The sequence below is a fragment of the Solanum pennellii genome, chromosome 11 (assembly GCF_001406875.1).
Source record: "Solanum pennellii chromosome 11, SPENNV200".
In the NCBI taxonomy this organism is placed as follows: domain Eukaryota; kingdom Viridiplantae; phylum Streptophyta; class Magnoliopsida; order Solanales; family Solanaceae; genus Solanum; species Solanum pennellii.
Genome location: NC_028647.1, coordinates 60,098,773 through 60,112,569, shown reverse-complemented (window position 1 = coordinate 60,112,569; position 13,797 = coordinate 60,098,773). Strand labels below are relative to the sequence as shown.

The 13,797-nt window shown below is 33.3% G+C and overlaps 1 protein-coding gene across 1 annotated transcript; it reads right to left on the bottom strand.

Annotated features, from left to right (window-relative positions):
• Nucleotides 1–3,237: 3,237 nt before the first annotated feature.
• LOC107002958 lies at nucleotides 3,238–12,200 on the bottom strand. Its single transcript, XM_015201178.2, has 9 exons — nucleotides 12,040–12,200; nucleotides 11,827–11,951; nucleotides 10,228–10,335; nucleotides 9,478–10,125; nucleotides 6,988–7,058; nucleotides 4,505–4,960; nucleotides 4,335–4,424; nucleotides 4,149–4,246; nucleotides 3,238–3,709 (listed from the first exon to the last, which is right to left on the bottom strand). Exons 2-9 carry the CDS (start codon nucleotides 11,834–11,836, stop codon nucleotides 3,637–3,639), a joined length of 1,554 nt encoding a protein of 517 aa, XP_015056664.1. The 5' UTR covers nucleotides 11,837–11,951; nucleotides 12,040–12,200; the 3' UTR covers nucleotides 3,238–3,636.
• Nucleotides 12,201–13,797: the final 1,597 nt, after the last annotated feature.

Genomic DNA, 13,797 nt, shown 5'->3' with positions numbered 1-13,797 from the left:
TATATATATATATATATATTTAAGAAACATTTTAATTATATCATTCTTACATCTTATACACATTTAGAAACATTTAAAAGAAAGTAAAAACAATTTTATTTGTTAATCAATTATCAATAAAGTAGTCAAAGATCCAATATCTAAATAACTAGTCTTTTACTAATATTATTTTATATATTTATCAGTATTTGAATTTTATATATAACTTTTTACTTTAAAACAATATTCAATATTTTGATATATTTTCAACAAGTATCGAATATCATACATTTCAAAAATGCATAACAAGTATCATAATATTAAAAATTTTAATTTTAATATGATAAATATATATCGTACCATGTCCATTTTTACTTGATACCCTTACTTTTAGAATTTAAAAAGGAAAGAAAGAGTCCATTTTTTTTTTGTGAGAATTTGGACATTAATTTCTTAAGGGATAATGCATAAGTACCCTTTCAATCTAGGTTCGAAATTTCAGAGACACACTTATACTATACTAAGGTCCTATTACTCCCCTGAACTTATTTTATTAATAATTTTCTATCTCTTTTCGGCCTACGTGACACTATCTTGTGGGTCCAACGTTGATTGACTTTTTTTTCAAGTTAGTGCCACGTAGGCGAAAAGGGATAGAAAATTACTTATAAAATAAGTTCAGGGGGTAATAGGACCTTAGTATAATAAAAGTGTGTCTCTGAGATTTCGGACATAGGTTAAGGGGTACTTGTGCATTCTCCCATTTCTTAACATTTTGTAAAATTTTTATAAAGACATTAATTTAAAACAAAACACCAATCTTATTGTTTACAAAAAAATATATTTTTAAAATTATAGTAAATAAAAAATGTTTGACCCATGTATCCACTAGTTCTTTCCCCCATTTTCAAGCTTATATTACCTTTTCTACTTTTCTCTTCATTTCCTACCTTCCAAGCATAAGGCCATATGGGAATCAAATTCTCTCCAATAGAAAAATTCCCTTCACAATTTTAAAGTTGAAAATAAATTCTTATTCTCTTATAAATAATCAAAATAATATTTCATAAATAGTCAGAGTGTTGTCTTGTTCTTTTTTATTATTAGTCATATTAAATAATTGTATTAGTTTTGTAGTTTCTTATTTTTTGAACTTGTGTATTATTTTAGAATTTTTTACATTTCGATTATCGTTGTATTTAATTATGACTAGTGTTTAAAATTTGAAATGACTATCTTTAAGATTTACGTACACTTTTACACTCTCAAATTTTACTCATAGAATTACACTAGATATATTATTATTGAGTATTAAAATTCCACTATCCTCTATTATATTCTATCTAAGTTTCAAATTGAACTATATTTTAAAAGTACTAGTATATATAACATATATAAGCAACTCTATCTTTTTCCAAATAAAATTATACTCAATACATTACTACTCTTCTAATGCATAGCCAATATTATTAGGGTCTTGCCCTGATTTTTTTTTTAAATCATATTTGAATTTTAATTTTCCTTTAAAGAAAAATTAAAGTAGTACCATAATTGATTTTATTTTTACTGAAAGAAAAATATAAATCTCTTCCATATTTGATTTATTCTTTCCTTAGAGGAAAAAGTTTGGAGATCTATAAATTAAAGATCCCTATTCTCATAGCACATCTCGATAGCATCCACAATGTAAATGTTTAAGAGTTTAGTTTGTAGGGAGATTAAATCTCCCAATATAGTTTGTGTTTTTTAATATTAGTTTTCGATCGTCTGACCAAACCATATTAATAATATGTTTTTAGTATGATTTTAGTTGTCGTCTGATTTATCAACCATATGATTTGCAACTATAAGCTTTCACATAACACCCTAATCACTTTTGAACTCAACACAAACAAACATGTGTGGACCAAAAAAAAAAAAGAGAGAGAGGCCAAACTAGCTTCCTAAAACAAATTGCATTATCACCAAAAATATCCTTGACAAGAACACTTGTCTTTCCAACCCATTGATAATAACTATCACCACAAGTTCATGCACTTTTTTTTTTGGGAAAAAAAAAGAAAAAAAGGATCCACAAGGAAGAATTATGCAAATTACAATGGTCCCCTAGTTCCTTTTTTACAAAATTATGTTTGGGTAATGTGCTTGTCAATTATAAAGTCAACAACCATTTCCCACATGCAAATGAAAAGATTTTCAAGCAAAGTATCTTTCACTTTCAAATAAGTTACACCTTTTTTTTTTCTTCCATAATGGAAAGGTTTTTTTTTTTTTTTGGTTCGTGATGTCTTTTTTATCTTCAAATTCTGAATTTGTCTCTACTAATGGAGGGAAAAAAAAATCATTTAACATTATTTGAGTAATTAGTGATTAGTGTTAAGACAAAACATGTTATGATATGTTTATTTTCTTACTTTAATTTGTTGATGTTAATATTAATCCATATAGCGAGAAAACTAACGTCTCTTTTAAGTAGAGACGTTGAATATGACTCGTTTATTAGATAATTAATTATTTATCTCATTTCCAAGTAAGTAAATAATCACACAAAATCTAAAATTATATGAATATATCATCTTATTAAGAGTCTTTAAGGCAATCGAATTTTATTTTAATGAAAAAGTCTCTAGGATAAAAGTATTTTTGTTAAGGGATTTCGATAAAGAAAAATATATTGCATAAGAGCTATCGAACTTTCACTGGACATTCTGATACATAGGTGAGAGATATATTCGAGAGGGGAGGAATGTATCAAACAAGAATGTATCCGGATACATCACTAGACTTCTGGATACACAGGCGAGGGATGTATCAGAAAGGGGAGGGATTGCAACAATTTAAGTAATTATTTAGCAACTTAGTAAAGTTATGAACACAAGTTCAATTTTTGTCTGTATTTCATCCAAAATATGTAAAAAGCTGTCCAAGCAGCTCCAATAGTTGTTGCATTCATTGTAGTGGTCATTGCAAACTATCTAACAACAACCCACAATTGTTTGCAACAATTAGGCCAACTGTTGGAGCAACTATAATAATTATTGCAACTTCTCTATTATACAACAGGCCAGCTTACTCAGTTGTTGCAATCACCTCCAAGTAAATATCCAGTGCTATAAGAAGAAGCAACAGCCAAACAACGAAAGGAAAATTCTGGGATGACAATCTCTATATATACTGTATAAACTACCTCAACTTGTTGCCTCCAAAAACTGATAGCAAATCAGTTCCCAGAACAACTACTTGACCAAAGAAGAACACTGGTGCAATCAGTTTCATGATCACTTTGAAAAGTAAAACATTCATATGATAACTCTGCTCTTCGGTATATGTCCCTTTGGCATGGTACCGAGTGGATCAGCAGGGTCCCCATGCTCATATTGCGAAAAGGGCATCTTCTGTATAACAGAAGTGTCTTACTTTTAAGCTGAAAGACAACATATATTAATTGCAGTATTCCTATTTCAGCATCAAGGTAACAAAACGAGATACTAATATTTTGAACTATACAAGCACCAAAAGATCTCCTCACATGTTGGGAGTACAGACAAGTCAATTTAAGTTATCTTGAACTGTAGGAGTTGTGTCGACACAGAAATCCAACGAGATATCCCTAAAACTAATGGACCTGTTTCTTTTCTTCAGTCAAAAGCAAATCTTTTAACCCTCGAACGAACTGGTGTCTTCTGTTTCTTCATCTTCACTAAAGCTAGGTGGCTTCTCGGCAGCAGTACTGCAGAAAACACAATCAGAGTCGTTACTAACCATAATAAGTAACATATTGACTCAGCTTTAATATGATGAGGACAACCAAAGAATGTGTTGCTTTTAAGATTTTTCATAGCAGGTAGAAAGCCTCAGATAACGAGACATCATATAGACACTACCCAAGGAAATAATGCACATGCTACTAGAAAATATTATTCTGTGCTTTGTTTTATGATCAACCTTCTATTGATGGAGCAAAATTGACCAATGAAGGTCTTACATCAGTTCTAATAGAAGTCATTCAAGGGATAAATATGATTCTCAAAAGTCATGACATTTAGTCACATGATCATCTCAAAGTAGAGGCAAATTCCCAAAATCCTATAAAATAATCATATTAAAATACATAGGCAGATTAACAAATACTAGGTTGTGTAAAATCAAGTTCTTTAAGTTGGCCAAACCTTGTCTGATGATTTGTCTGCAGTGGCATTCCTACCATAGATGCTCTCCTCAAGTACGCTTGATGGTCAGGAACTTCAACCGGTGCTCGTTGAACAACCTTTAATAGAAGTTGGATTTATGGAATTCATAACCATGGATAAAACCAAAAAGAAGTTGCATGTATTAAGAAAAAGCAAAAAACTTACTGTTATCTCATTGTGCCGGGGAACCTGAACCTTCACACGAACTAGATTAGAGTTCTCATCAACTACTGGCCTCTTTCCACTGATGTGGTCCTATATATCATTTCAAGAAAATGAATCAGGATTTGGCGGGACCGCAGAACACATAGGATAAAGCAAAACTAGTACTATACCTTTTCAACAATTTTGTGAAGCTCTCTCTCCCTGAAATTAGGATACCCGCTTCCGTTAAAATCAGAAGGCTTGCGATCTAAATGTTCCTTCTCCAAAGCCGTAAGACTCACTTCACTACGGCTACTAAACCGTGGTTTCACTTGCTCCCGATCAACTTTTCCAACATAGGGACTTCGAAGATCATTGCCTGAACCAGTACTAGTTCTAATCTCTCCACGTCCATGGTTTGCCATAAGCTTACAGCTGTCTCTGCTATCAACTGTCATTTTTCTAGCAGAACCTTCAAACATGTCTAATGATGAGTTCCATTCAGGATATTCGTTATACTCGGAGGACTTCAGCTTAGGCTTTGGGTTGAAGCGATATTCAGGATGAGTAGAATTAGATTTTCTTTTGAAGCTCAAACCATCCAGATCAGAGTCATGAGAGTTGGACTTGAAATTGGGTCCGAATCCCTGATGAGGCAATGCAAAAGCAAAATATGTATAATTCAAGAAACAAGACATCAAGAGTGCTTTGGTTCAGATAGTAAATGTAATATAAGGGAACTTAGTAAGATGAGCGGCCACGAAAAGCAAGTAAAGCAGTCCGTCCTAATCTGAGCCCTTGTAGATAAAGATGTATCACATTAGAAAAATTAAACAAAATACATTTAGAACTACCAATTTTTATTCCCAAGACAGAGGATACTCTAGACTTAATTTTTGATCTCCAAGGAAGGTACTAATGTGATTAATGAAATCATTGGTGTAATCACTGGACTCGTTTCTTTAGGAATTCTCTTGATTAGTGAAAACAACCTTTCGAAACCCAAATGTGTTGATTCTCGTGACAGAGAGCTGCTTCAAAACTAATCAACAGAACTCAAGCAGGCTACCAAACCTTACTTTACTTTTGGTAAAGTTTGTGTTAATTACTAATTTTTATTGTAGGACAGTAATTTCCACCATCTTTGGAGATGGTTAGTCATAGGAGTGTCAAATGGGTGGGTTGGGCTGATTCTCGGTGGGTCAAAATGGGCTGAGTCAATAAATGGGGTGGTAAAAAATTATATGGGCTGAGATGGGCTAAAACCTGGGCCATAGCCCAACCCACCCAATTCTAACTAAGTCTTAATTAATTTATTTGTTTCCTTAAGAATTGTTCAATTACCGAATAAGACTTTTGCTTTTGTTAGGGTTATTAGCTATACATAATATATAAAACAAAAGAAGTGTTTCAAACTTTAGACAACGTCATTCATGAGTAAATTTGAGCTAAAAATGAGCCCAGCTTTATATGGGCTGAATTGGGCAGGTCAATATGGGCTAAGTTAAATAAATGAGTGGGCCAATTTTGACACCTCTAGTTAGTCATGATATAAAGAACCTAAGCTGGTAATTTAGACAGAGTACTGGTGAGTCCCTCAAAAAGCATCATTATTCTAAGAGAGTGACTAGTCTTGTTATTTCTTCAGAAGTGTACTATACTATTTATCAGAAAGAGCATAATTATAACATCTAAAAGAAATCGATACAATGAAACAGCTTTTAGAAACTCCATTCCTTTGAAAAGTTTCCGTTGCTATAACAATCCTTAAATTGATAAGTTCACTGTTATCACCATCTTTAACTGAAGATATTAATCCCTATGAACTTAGAAAAGTTTTACCATGAAAAAAAAGATTCAATATGCTATCTCATAATCCAGTTGAAACAAGTCTTCATGAACAAAAGGAAGAAAAATTCTAGAAATTCCAACAAAATGAAGGAAAATTGAGGAGTATTATTTAATGAAGAACTGTTCTTTTGGTATTTTTGGATGAAGTAAGATACTTCATTAATAAGCATTCAGAGATGCATATACATACAAGAGATAGTTAGCTCCTGTACATTGTATGCACACTTTTTAGGATATTTTCTTTTGGTAAAGTTAGAAACTTTGGGCCAATAATCAAACCATAATGCACTGTAATTTAACAAAGACATTATCCTCAAAAAAAAGTAATTCAACACAGACACAAGGCAAGAAAATATTATTGAATTTGAACAAGATTTTTTTGAGATAATAAGAAATCAGTAATTTTGCCCCTCCATAGCAGTAATCAAAAGGGTACTCTAGTCAATCTAAGATGCACCATCTAAGGTCTTTTGTAAAGAAAAGTTACTGTGGATTACACAATTTAAAGATTTACCAAAGAAGTCTACAAACTTCAAATAAGTTTAAAAATTCCATATCACACAATGGTTTGAAGTACAGGTAACATAATTATATATACCAATTTGTGCAGCTAAGCTATTGCACAATTCTAAACATAGCACTTCCTTAGTTCCTTCGCCTTGATGGCCGGTAGGGAAGGGTTAAAATATCGTTTAAATTCTAGCTTTGATATAGTTGCAGAAAACTTAAGCATTCTTGTGCAAATGTGCAATATGCATGGTTTTGCAATTAAGAATCGAGGTTTACCAAACCGATAAAGAGGAATGTGGCAAGATCCACTTACATTTGACCGCCTGTAGACATTGGACATATCTGGTGAGCAAGCTGGAACAGGTTCTGGAGAGTAATAAGAGTCTGCGAAACAACCATATGACAATACCAGTGAGCAAAAATTTGTATCAGGAAACTAAGTTACATTTTGAGAATCCATTTTTCAGACGTACAAAAAAGTATTGTAACACCAAAGAACATAAACTTGCAGATATATAACCCAGAATTGAGGTGATACTGGACATACTAATAAGAGCTTGACATTCAGCATGAAAATCCCTCATAACTCTTATTATAAATACAGAGTCAAGGTTGACTACTTCGTCGATGTCATACACCACTGTAATATTTTATTTGTGAGGTTATGTCCGTTTTGTATACCACTTGTAAGTTTTAATGGTAATGTTGCCCATTGGTAATGAAATGTTATTACTTGATGGAAAAAAAATAGGTAAGTGTTTTGGACAGCGGAAGGGGACAAAGGTCTGCCTCGCCACGAGGCAAGGCGCTTGCCTTTTTGAAGTGCAGCGCCAATTACTACCAAAAAATTAAAACACTTAATTGCATACATAAATAATCAAAATCTCAATTCAAAAACTGAAAATAGATAGTACATACTAAAAGTCTAGAACTTGAATGAGAAAAAACAGAACAAAAGTCAAAACCATGAGGAAAAAAACAGATGTAGAAGTAACTCTGAAGAAGGAAAAAGAAACACGTATTGGTTGGAGAAGTCTAGTCGAGTCAACTGGTAGGAGTCATAGTCGCTATCTAAGAGTGCAACTGTGTAAATTTGAAAAGGAAACCCTAAAATTACCTTTTAACTTTTAGAATCCTAAATTGGTTGCCTCTTTTTTTAAAAATACAAAAGACAACGCCTTTCTCACCATTATCACTGTGGCGTCGCCTTTTGAAAATAGCCCCACCACAAAGCTAAAAGGCAATGAAGGGTTGCCTTGCTCTCGCAATTGGCGACGAGGCAATTCACAAAACTGGTTGATTCACAGTGTTGTGAAAGGCGATCACCTCGTCAACAATGGCGAGAGGTAAGGAGACCCTTCATTACCTACTAGCTTTGTGGCGAGGTGATCTTCAAAGGTGAAGCCATGGCGATAAAGGTGTCACCTTTTGTATTTTCTTTAAAAAAGGTGACCAGTTTAGAATTTTATAAATAAAAAGGTAATTTTAGGGTTCCTTTCCAAATTTGCACAGTTAGACTCCAACAAGTTGACTCGGCTAGACTTTTCCGGCGAACCGCTAGACTTCTCTGGCGACTCCAAAGTCCAACCAATCTGTATTTCTTTTTTTCTTCTTCAGAACTTCAAAGTTCCTTACTTTGTACAATTTAACAATAGACAAAAACTGTTTGTGTAATGATTGTTTTGCAAGAAATTGATGGAACCTGAATTTTAAAGACATTTTGATGACTTGGGAAAGTAATGAAGTCAGCCAGTTGCAAAATTCAATGGAATCTTATACTTTGGGACATCAAGTAAGCTTCCCCAAAATGGAATACAGAAAAGTTACGGCATGCTGCTGGAAAAGAGTGACCATTGGGAAGTGGAATGGCCACGGAAGATGCTTTGGAAGATCAAGGCACCTACAGAAGGTTGCTTGTTTTGGATGGATGGCTGTAAAAATTGCATGTCTAACACAAGAATTATTGCAGAAGGCGGGATTTCATCTGTGCTGAATATGTTTTTTTTGTGTAATAGAGCAGGAGAGTCTCCTAAACATATGCTTCTTCACTGTGAGTTTACCTGGAAGACCTAGACAATGTTTTTGAAGATTTAGGGGTACAGAGGATATGCCATATGAGATGAAGAGTTTACTACTCAGTTGGCAGGGTGAAAATATGAATAGCATATGTACAAAGACCTGGAGTACTGTCCCTTTCTGGAATATTTGGCTTGAAATAAATAAGATGCTTCAATGGAGAAAAACAGCATATATCTTTTGTAAAATATAGGTGCTTACAAAATTTATATTTTTGGTGTAAGAAACAGATTGTGGTGGAGGTTTCTGAGCTTGTTGATCTCATAAAACTATGAACTATAACTTTGTATTGAGAATGTAATCCTTTTGTTGTACTTTTGCAGTACCCCTTGCTTTGATAAAACATCATCTTACCGAGAAAAGAAAAAGTATCCAGGAACCATGTCATATTTTCTGGGATAAAGCTTTGGAAAGACAAACAACTGTAAAGGGGGTACCTTTTTCTTTATCTCAGTTTTTTTTTTGTCAATTTTTCTTTCATTGTTAGATGTAACTATGCATCTTCTTGATGCCCTTTTGTGAATGAAATACCTTACTTTATCAAAAAAAGATGAGAAGAAGGTTGTGTAGTCATGTTAAGTATGATGCAAGTCAACAAGTAAGCAGTTAGGATTGAATACGAAGTGAACATAACAAAGAAGAAGAAAAAACATCTTAACAAAAGCAGTTCCAGACAGGCATATCTTGCATATAAATAATAGGACATTAAAAAAAAAATTGACCTCACCATTGACAAGATTTGGCGCTGATGATTCAAAGGCACCAGGAGGAAGAGGATCGAATTCAATACCAAGTGGTGGACCATCCAGTCGGTAGTGCCTCCCCAATTGCCTCTTCACAGCAGTAATTGCAGCATTCTCTACCTGACCCTTTACTTTCAAGTACCCAGATGGACCATTCTTTGGTCTTACTCCCTTAAAATCAGTAGGTAAATTCTGTGATATGTATCTTGAAGTTGCTTTATCATATGGTTCTGCATTTTGCGAAAAACATTCATTCCGTAATGAAGAACTGCTTCTTGAAGAGTCATCATCCATGCAATTAGATTTTCCTCTAAAATGAGTTCCACCCTCATATGCCACATCTGCAGTTGAGAATTCCGCGCCAGTTAATCTTCTACTCTCAACTTCCCGATGATCAAATTTCTTATCGTCTGCTTGCTTGGTGCTACCACAAGAATCCTGCCTAAATCCGCTACCATGATCTTGAATGACACCACTCGAACGATCTTGTCTTACATTTATATATATTTCCCCATTCGACAGCCTCTTGTCTTTCAACCGCCTATGACAAAACCATCCAGAAATTTGTTTTTCTGTTAACCCTGATGACTCTGCCAGATCAGCTTTCAGCTCGTCGGTAGGGTACTTGTGTTCTGAAAATTTACATGTTTTCTCTTATTTCTAAGACTGTAACAATTGATATGATGTTCAAGCTCATTGCAAAACCAAAAAAAATAGTATGTTCGGTCAATTACCTTCATAAAGTTTCTCTAGAGCTTCAATCTGAGCACGCGTCTTGATTATTCTTTTGTGATTTTTCTCGGGCTGACCTTTATCATCCTTAGAATGCACTTCGCTTAAATCTGCAAAAGATTAACAGCGTCAACAACTTAACTATTATCCAAGCTGGAAATAAAGACTATCAACAGTTCCAAAAATAACGGGTTCTACTTCAAAATGAACTTTTTGTTGTTAGGAAAGCCATATAATAGACAGAACAAGAGTACTCCTCAGGACAAGTAATTCAAAATGACCCTTTTTCTTCAAAGGACCATCATAACATGAAGGTACACCATATTTCCATCACATAATATCATTAAATGATTGCCACGACTGCCAGCTGTTGCAAACAGTTCTACATCCTAAGAAGAACAAATGAGACCTGTTGAATCGGATTCTCCATGTACAATAAATACACTCTACTTGGCCACCGCTGCCTAACCTAGAGAATTCATTTCATTAGAGGCAACAAAAACGGCAACTAAAGAACGCGGGATAAAAGAACTGGTGGAAAAGGAATAACATAGATTTCATAGTTGCACTGACTATATACCCTCCTCAAGATCTTCCTTTCTTTTATTGCATATTTAGAGACTAAAGTAGGAAAAACAATTTTCATTCCAGTGATGGATGATGACCGGAAAGAAGGTATTTGCCAATGCAAATATGCTGCATATCGATACACAATGATCTTCATGCACCTAGCATACAAAGAAACAAAAATGTAATCTTGGCTATCACCATCACAAGTTTCAACCACTTAAAGTTCTCCGAATGTTATCCTGCTATGCATGTACCGTTGTAGTGGAACATCACATCAATCATTTTTATATATATAGTTCTTAGTTATCTCCAAAGTCCAAATTCAATCATTCCACATCACCATAATCAATTAACACTTCCATAGTCAGGACATTGCTAATATCACATTACAAATAAGTTAATCCATATACAATGGAAACTCTCCAATTCCGCACACACCCCCAGTCCCGCAAAACACACACAAAGATAAAAACACAAAACAACTACATTGCACATAAATCTCAAAGTATTCAATCTAGCACATTACAAAATCCACTTGATCCTCTGGAACAATTAGTAATCAACCATCAATCAACAATCCCAAATCAGTTGAGTTTGGTTAAGTGAGTCCCCTATGCCCATCAGATCAGTGACATCATAACTAATTTTTTTATTTTCTTCAGTCATGAACCATGATTTACAATATTTATACACCATCAACTAATAGCTACCAACATTACCTACCACACACAACCAAAAAGAACATCAAAGCTTAATTACTCACAAAAAATGCGCAACCCCCCCCCCCACACACACACACCACAACAACACCTGATCACACAAAGATAACATCTAAACCCCATTATCACAAAACTGAAACCTACAGAAGCAGCAGAATCGTTAAACTCACAACAATGCAGAAACTGACTTAAAACAGCACATAAAACCAAAAATTCCTAAAACCCATCTCCAACAGAGTGGTGAAAAACACACAGAAATTACATCTGATATTTGATCTGTAACAGAAATAAGGTAAAAGTATAATTTTGTACCTTCCATCATTTTTTCTCACCAGAACTTCTCTGGGGTTTTCTCTATTTCCTCTATCCTTGCTCTAACACCTTAAAAATCCAATCTTGGTGCCATACCAGGCGGAGAATGCAAGAAGTGAAGCATCCTTTTGTGCACAAAAAGATGGAAAATAAGATTTATATACACCCAAAAACCAAAAAAAAAGTTCAACAAAATTAAAATTTGACACACACCTAGATTGGAGAGGCAAAATTAACAAAAGGGTAAGAGAATTCTTGAGCAAAAAAATGGAGAAAATGGAATTGGAAGAAGTTATGGTTTTGCTTTGCTTGTTCGCTTCTGTTCTTCTCTTCTTTATTACAAGTTCCTCTTCTCTCTATATATATATTTCAATTAATTTGTGAATTTGATATCACTTTGATAATGAGGACAAAAAAACAATACATTATAGTTTAGAAAAAAAAAATCCTCAAGAAATACTTTCTTATTTGCTTCATAATATTAAACTTTTTATTTTATTTTATAAATGGTGAAGTTTATATTATTTGATTCTGGATGGTTGATTAAAAGATCACCGGGAAGGTAAATTATTTTTTTTTAAATTATCGTAAGATTCTGTGCAGTTAGTCACTGTGCTTAACTTATCATTTTTTTCGCTGTATGATTGCAGTAAGTGGTACGTAGGATGGTTAAGCCAAAAACATTTTACAAATTTCTTTGATCTACCTCAGTACAAAGCAAGCGCGGGAAAGGATGCACAATCAAAACTAGGCGATAAGATTCGTGTTTCTATTGATCTTAAGTTATTTTCATTATTACATTCATATTTTTTTGTGATTTGTGAATAATTCAAACAAGTTATTTTTAATTCAGTTAAGATTTAGTGACAGAGAGTCAGAGACTATGGTTATTAGAGAAGAAGTGGCCTATTATATGAATCGTTTTTTATTGCAAATAATCCGACAACCCAATTCATTGGCCTGGAGAAGATATTGAATGAGATTTTTGAAAAATATCTTGAGAGATTGTATCGATTGTTAATAACATGAACAAATTGAGAAGAAGAGATAATGATACAGTGGAACATGAATACCGATTGAGAAGAGGATGCAATAATACAATAGAGCATGTATACAAAGAAAGTAATGTGATAATAGATTTTTAACTAATCTAAATTTTGAATTTGCAGATACATTGCACGTTTCTTCATTTCAGGAGTTACCATTTGCACAAAGGAAGATTCTTAATATGGAGAAAGCTCAAATTCAAGTTTAAGAATCAGGTGACGGATTCAAATAACACAAATATTATATGAATTATGAAGAATAGCTGAAACTTCAAAAATGTTTGTTAAGTCACTTAATAAAAGCTATGAATCAAGTTAATAACCAACTTATATTTTTCTAGAGATTGAATTTAGGAGAATCAAATTGGAAAGCTTTTTGACGTGCAGTATCAACATTATTAAATGTTCGTTCTATTGAGAGAATATGTAACAATTCGAGATTATCTCCTAATCGTAACTTAAAGTAACAATTGATCTCAAGTTATCCTATGGTTTGGTATGACATTGATTAGAGGTGGCAATTTCAGCCCATATAAGTGAAATGAAATCATATTGCCCATATTAAATTAAATGGATCACTCATATTTTCTTTCGTTTTTTAAATGGGTTAATATGGTCTTCAACCTATTTAAGCTCATACAAATATGGACAAAATGGGTTAACATGAGAATTCATATCGAACCCATATAAGTGAAATGAAACATATATTATTATCTTTTTTGGAAAATTAAAAATCTAGGGGTCCGTTGGTGGAAGGGGGTAACCTTTTTTTTTTTGAAAAATAAATTATTTTTTTAATTTTTGAAAAATAAAAATAATTTAGCGGTAGGTTCATGGAAGGTGAAGGGGAGGGGGGGATAAATTTTTTTTTCAAAATAAACAAAAATTTTCTTGTTCGTGGAAAATAAAATTTTTTAGGGTTAGG

Coding starts and splice junctions, on each gene's coding strand:
- LOC107002958 (XM_015201178.2), bottom strand. Junction 7,059..9,477: donor AGCGCCAAATCTTGTCAATG/GTGAGGTCAATT, acceptor GTTGTTTCGCAG/ACTCTTATTACTCTCCAGAA. Junction 3,710..4,148: donor CAGACAAATCATCAGACAAG/GTTTGGCCAACT, acceptor TGTTTTCTGCAG/TACTGCTGCCGAGAAGCCAC.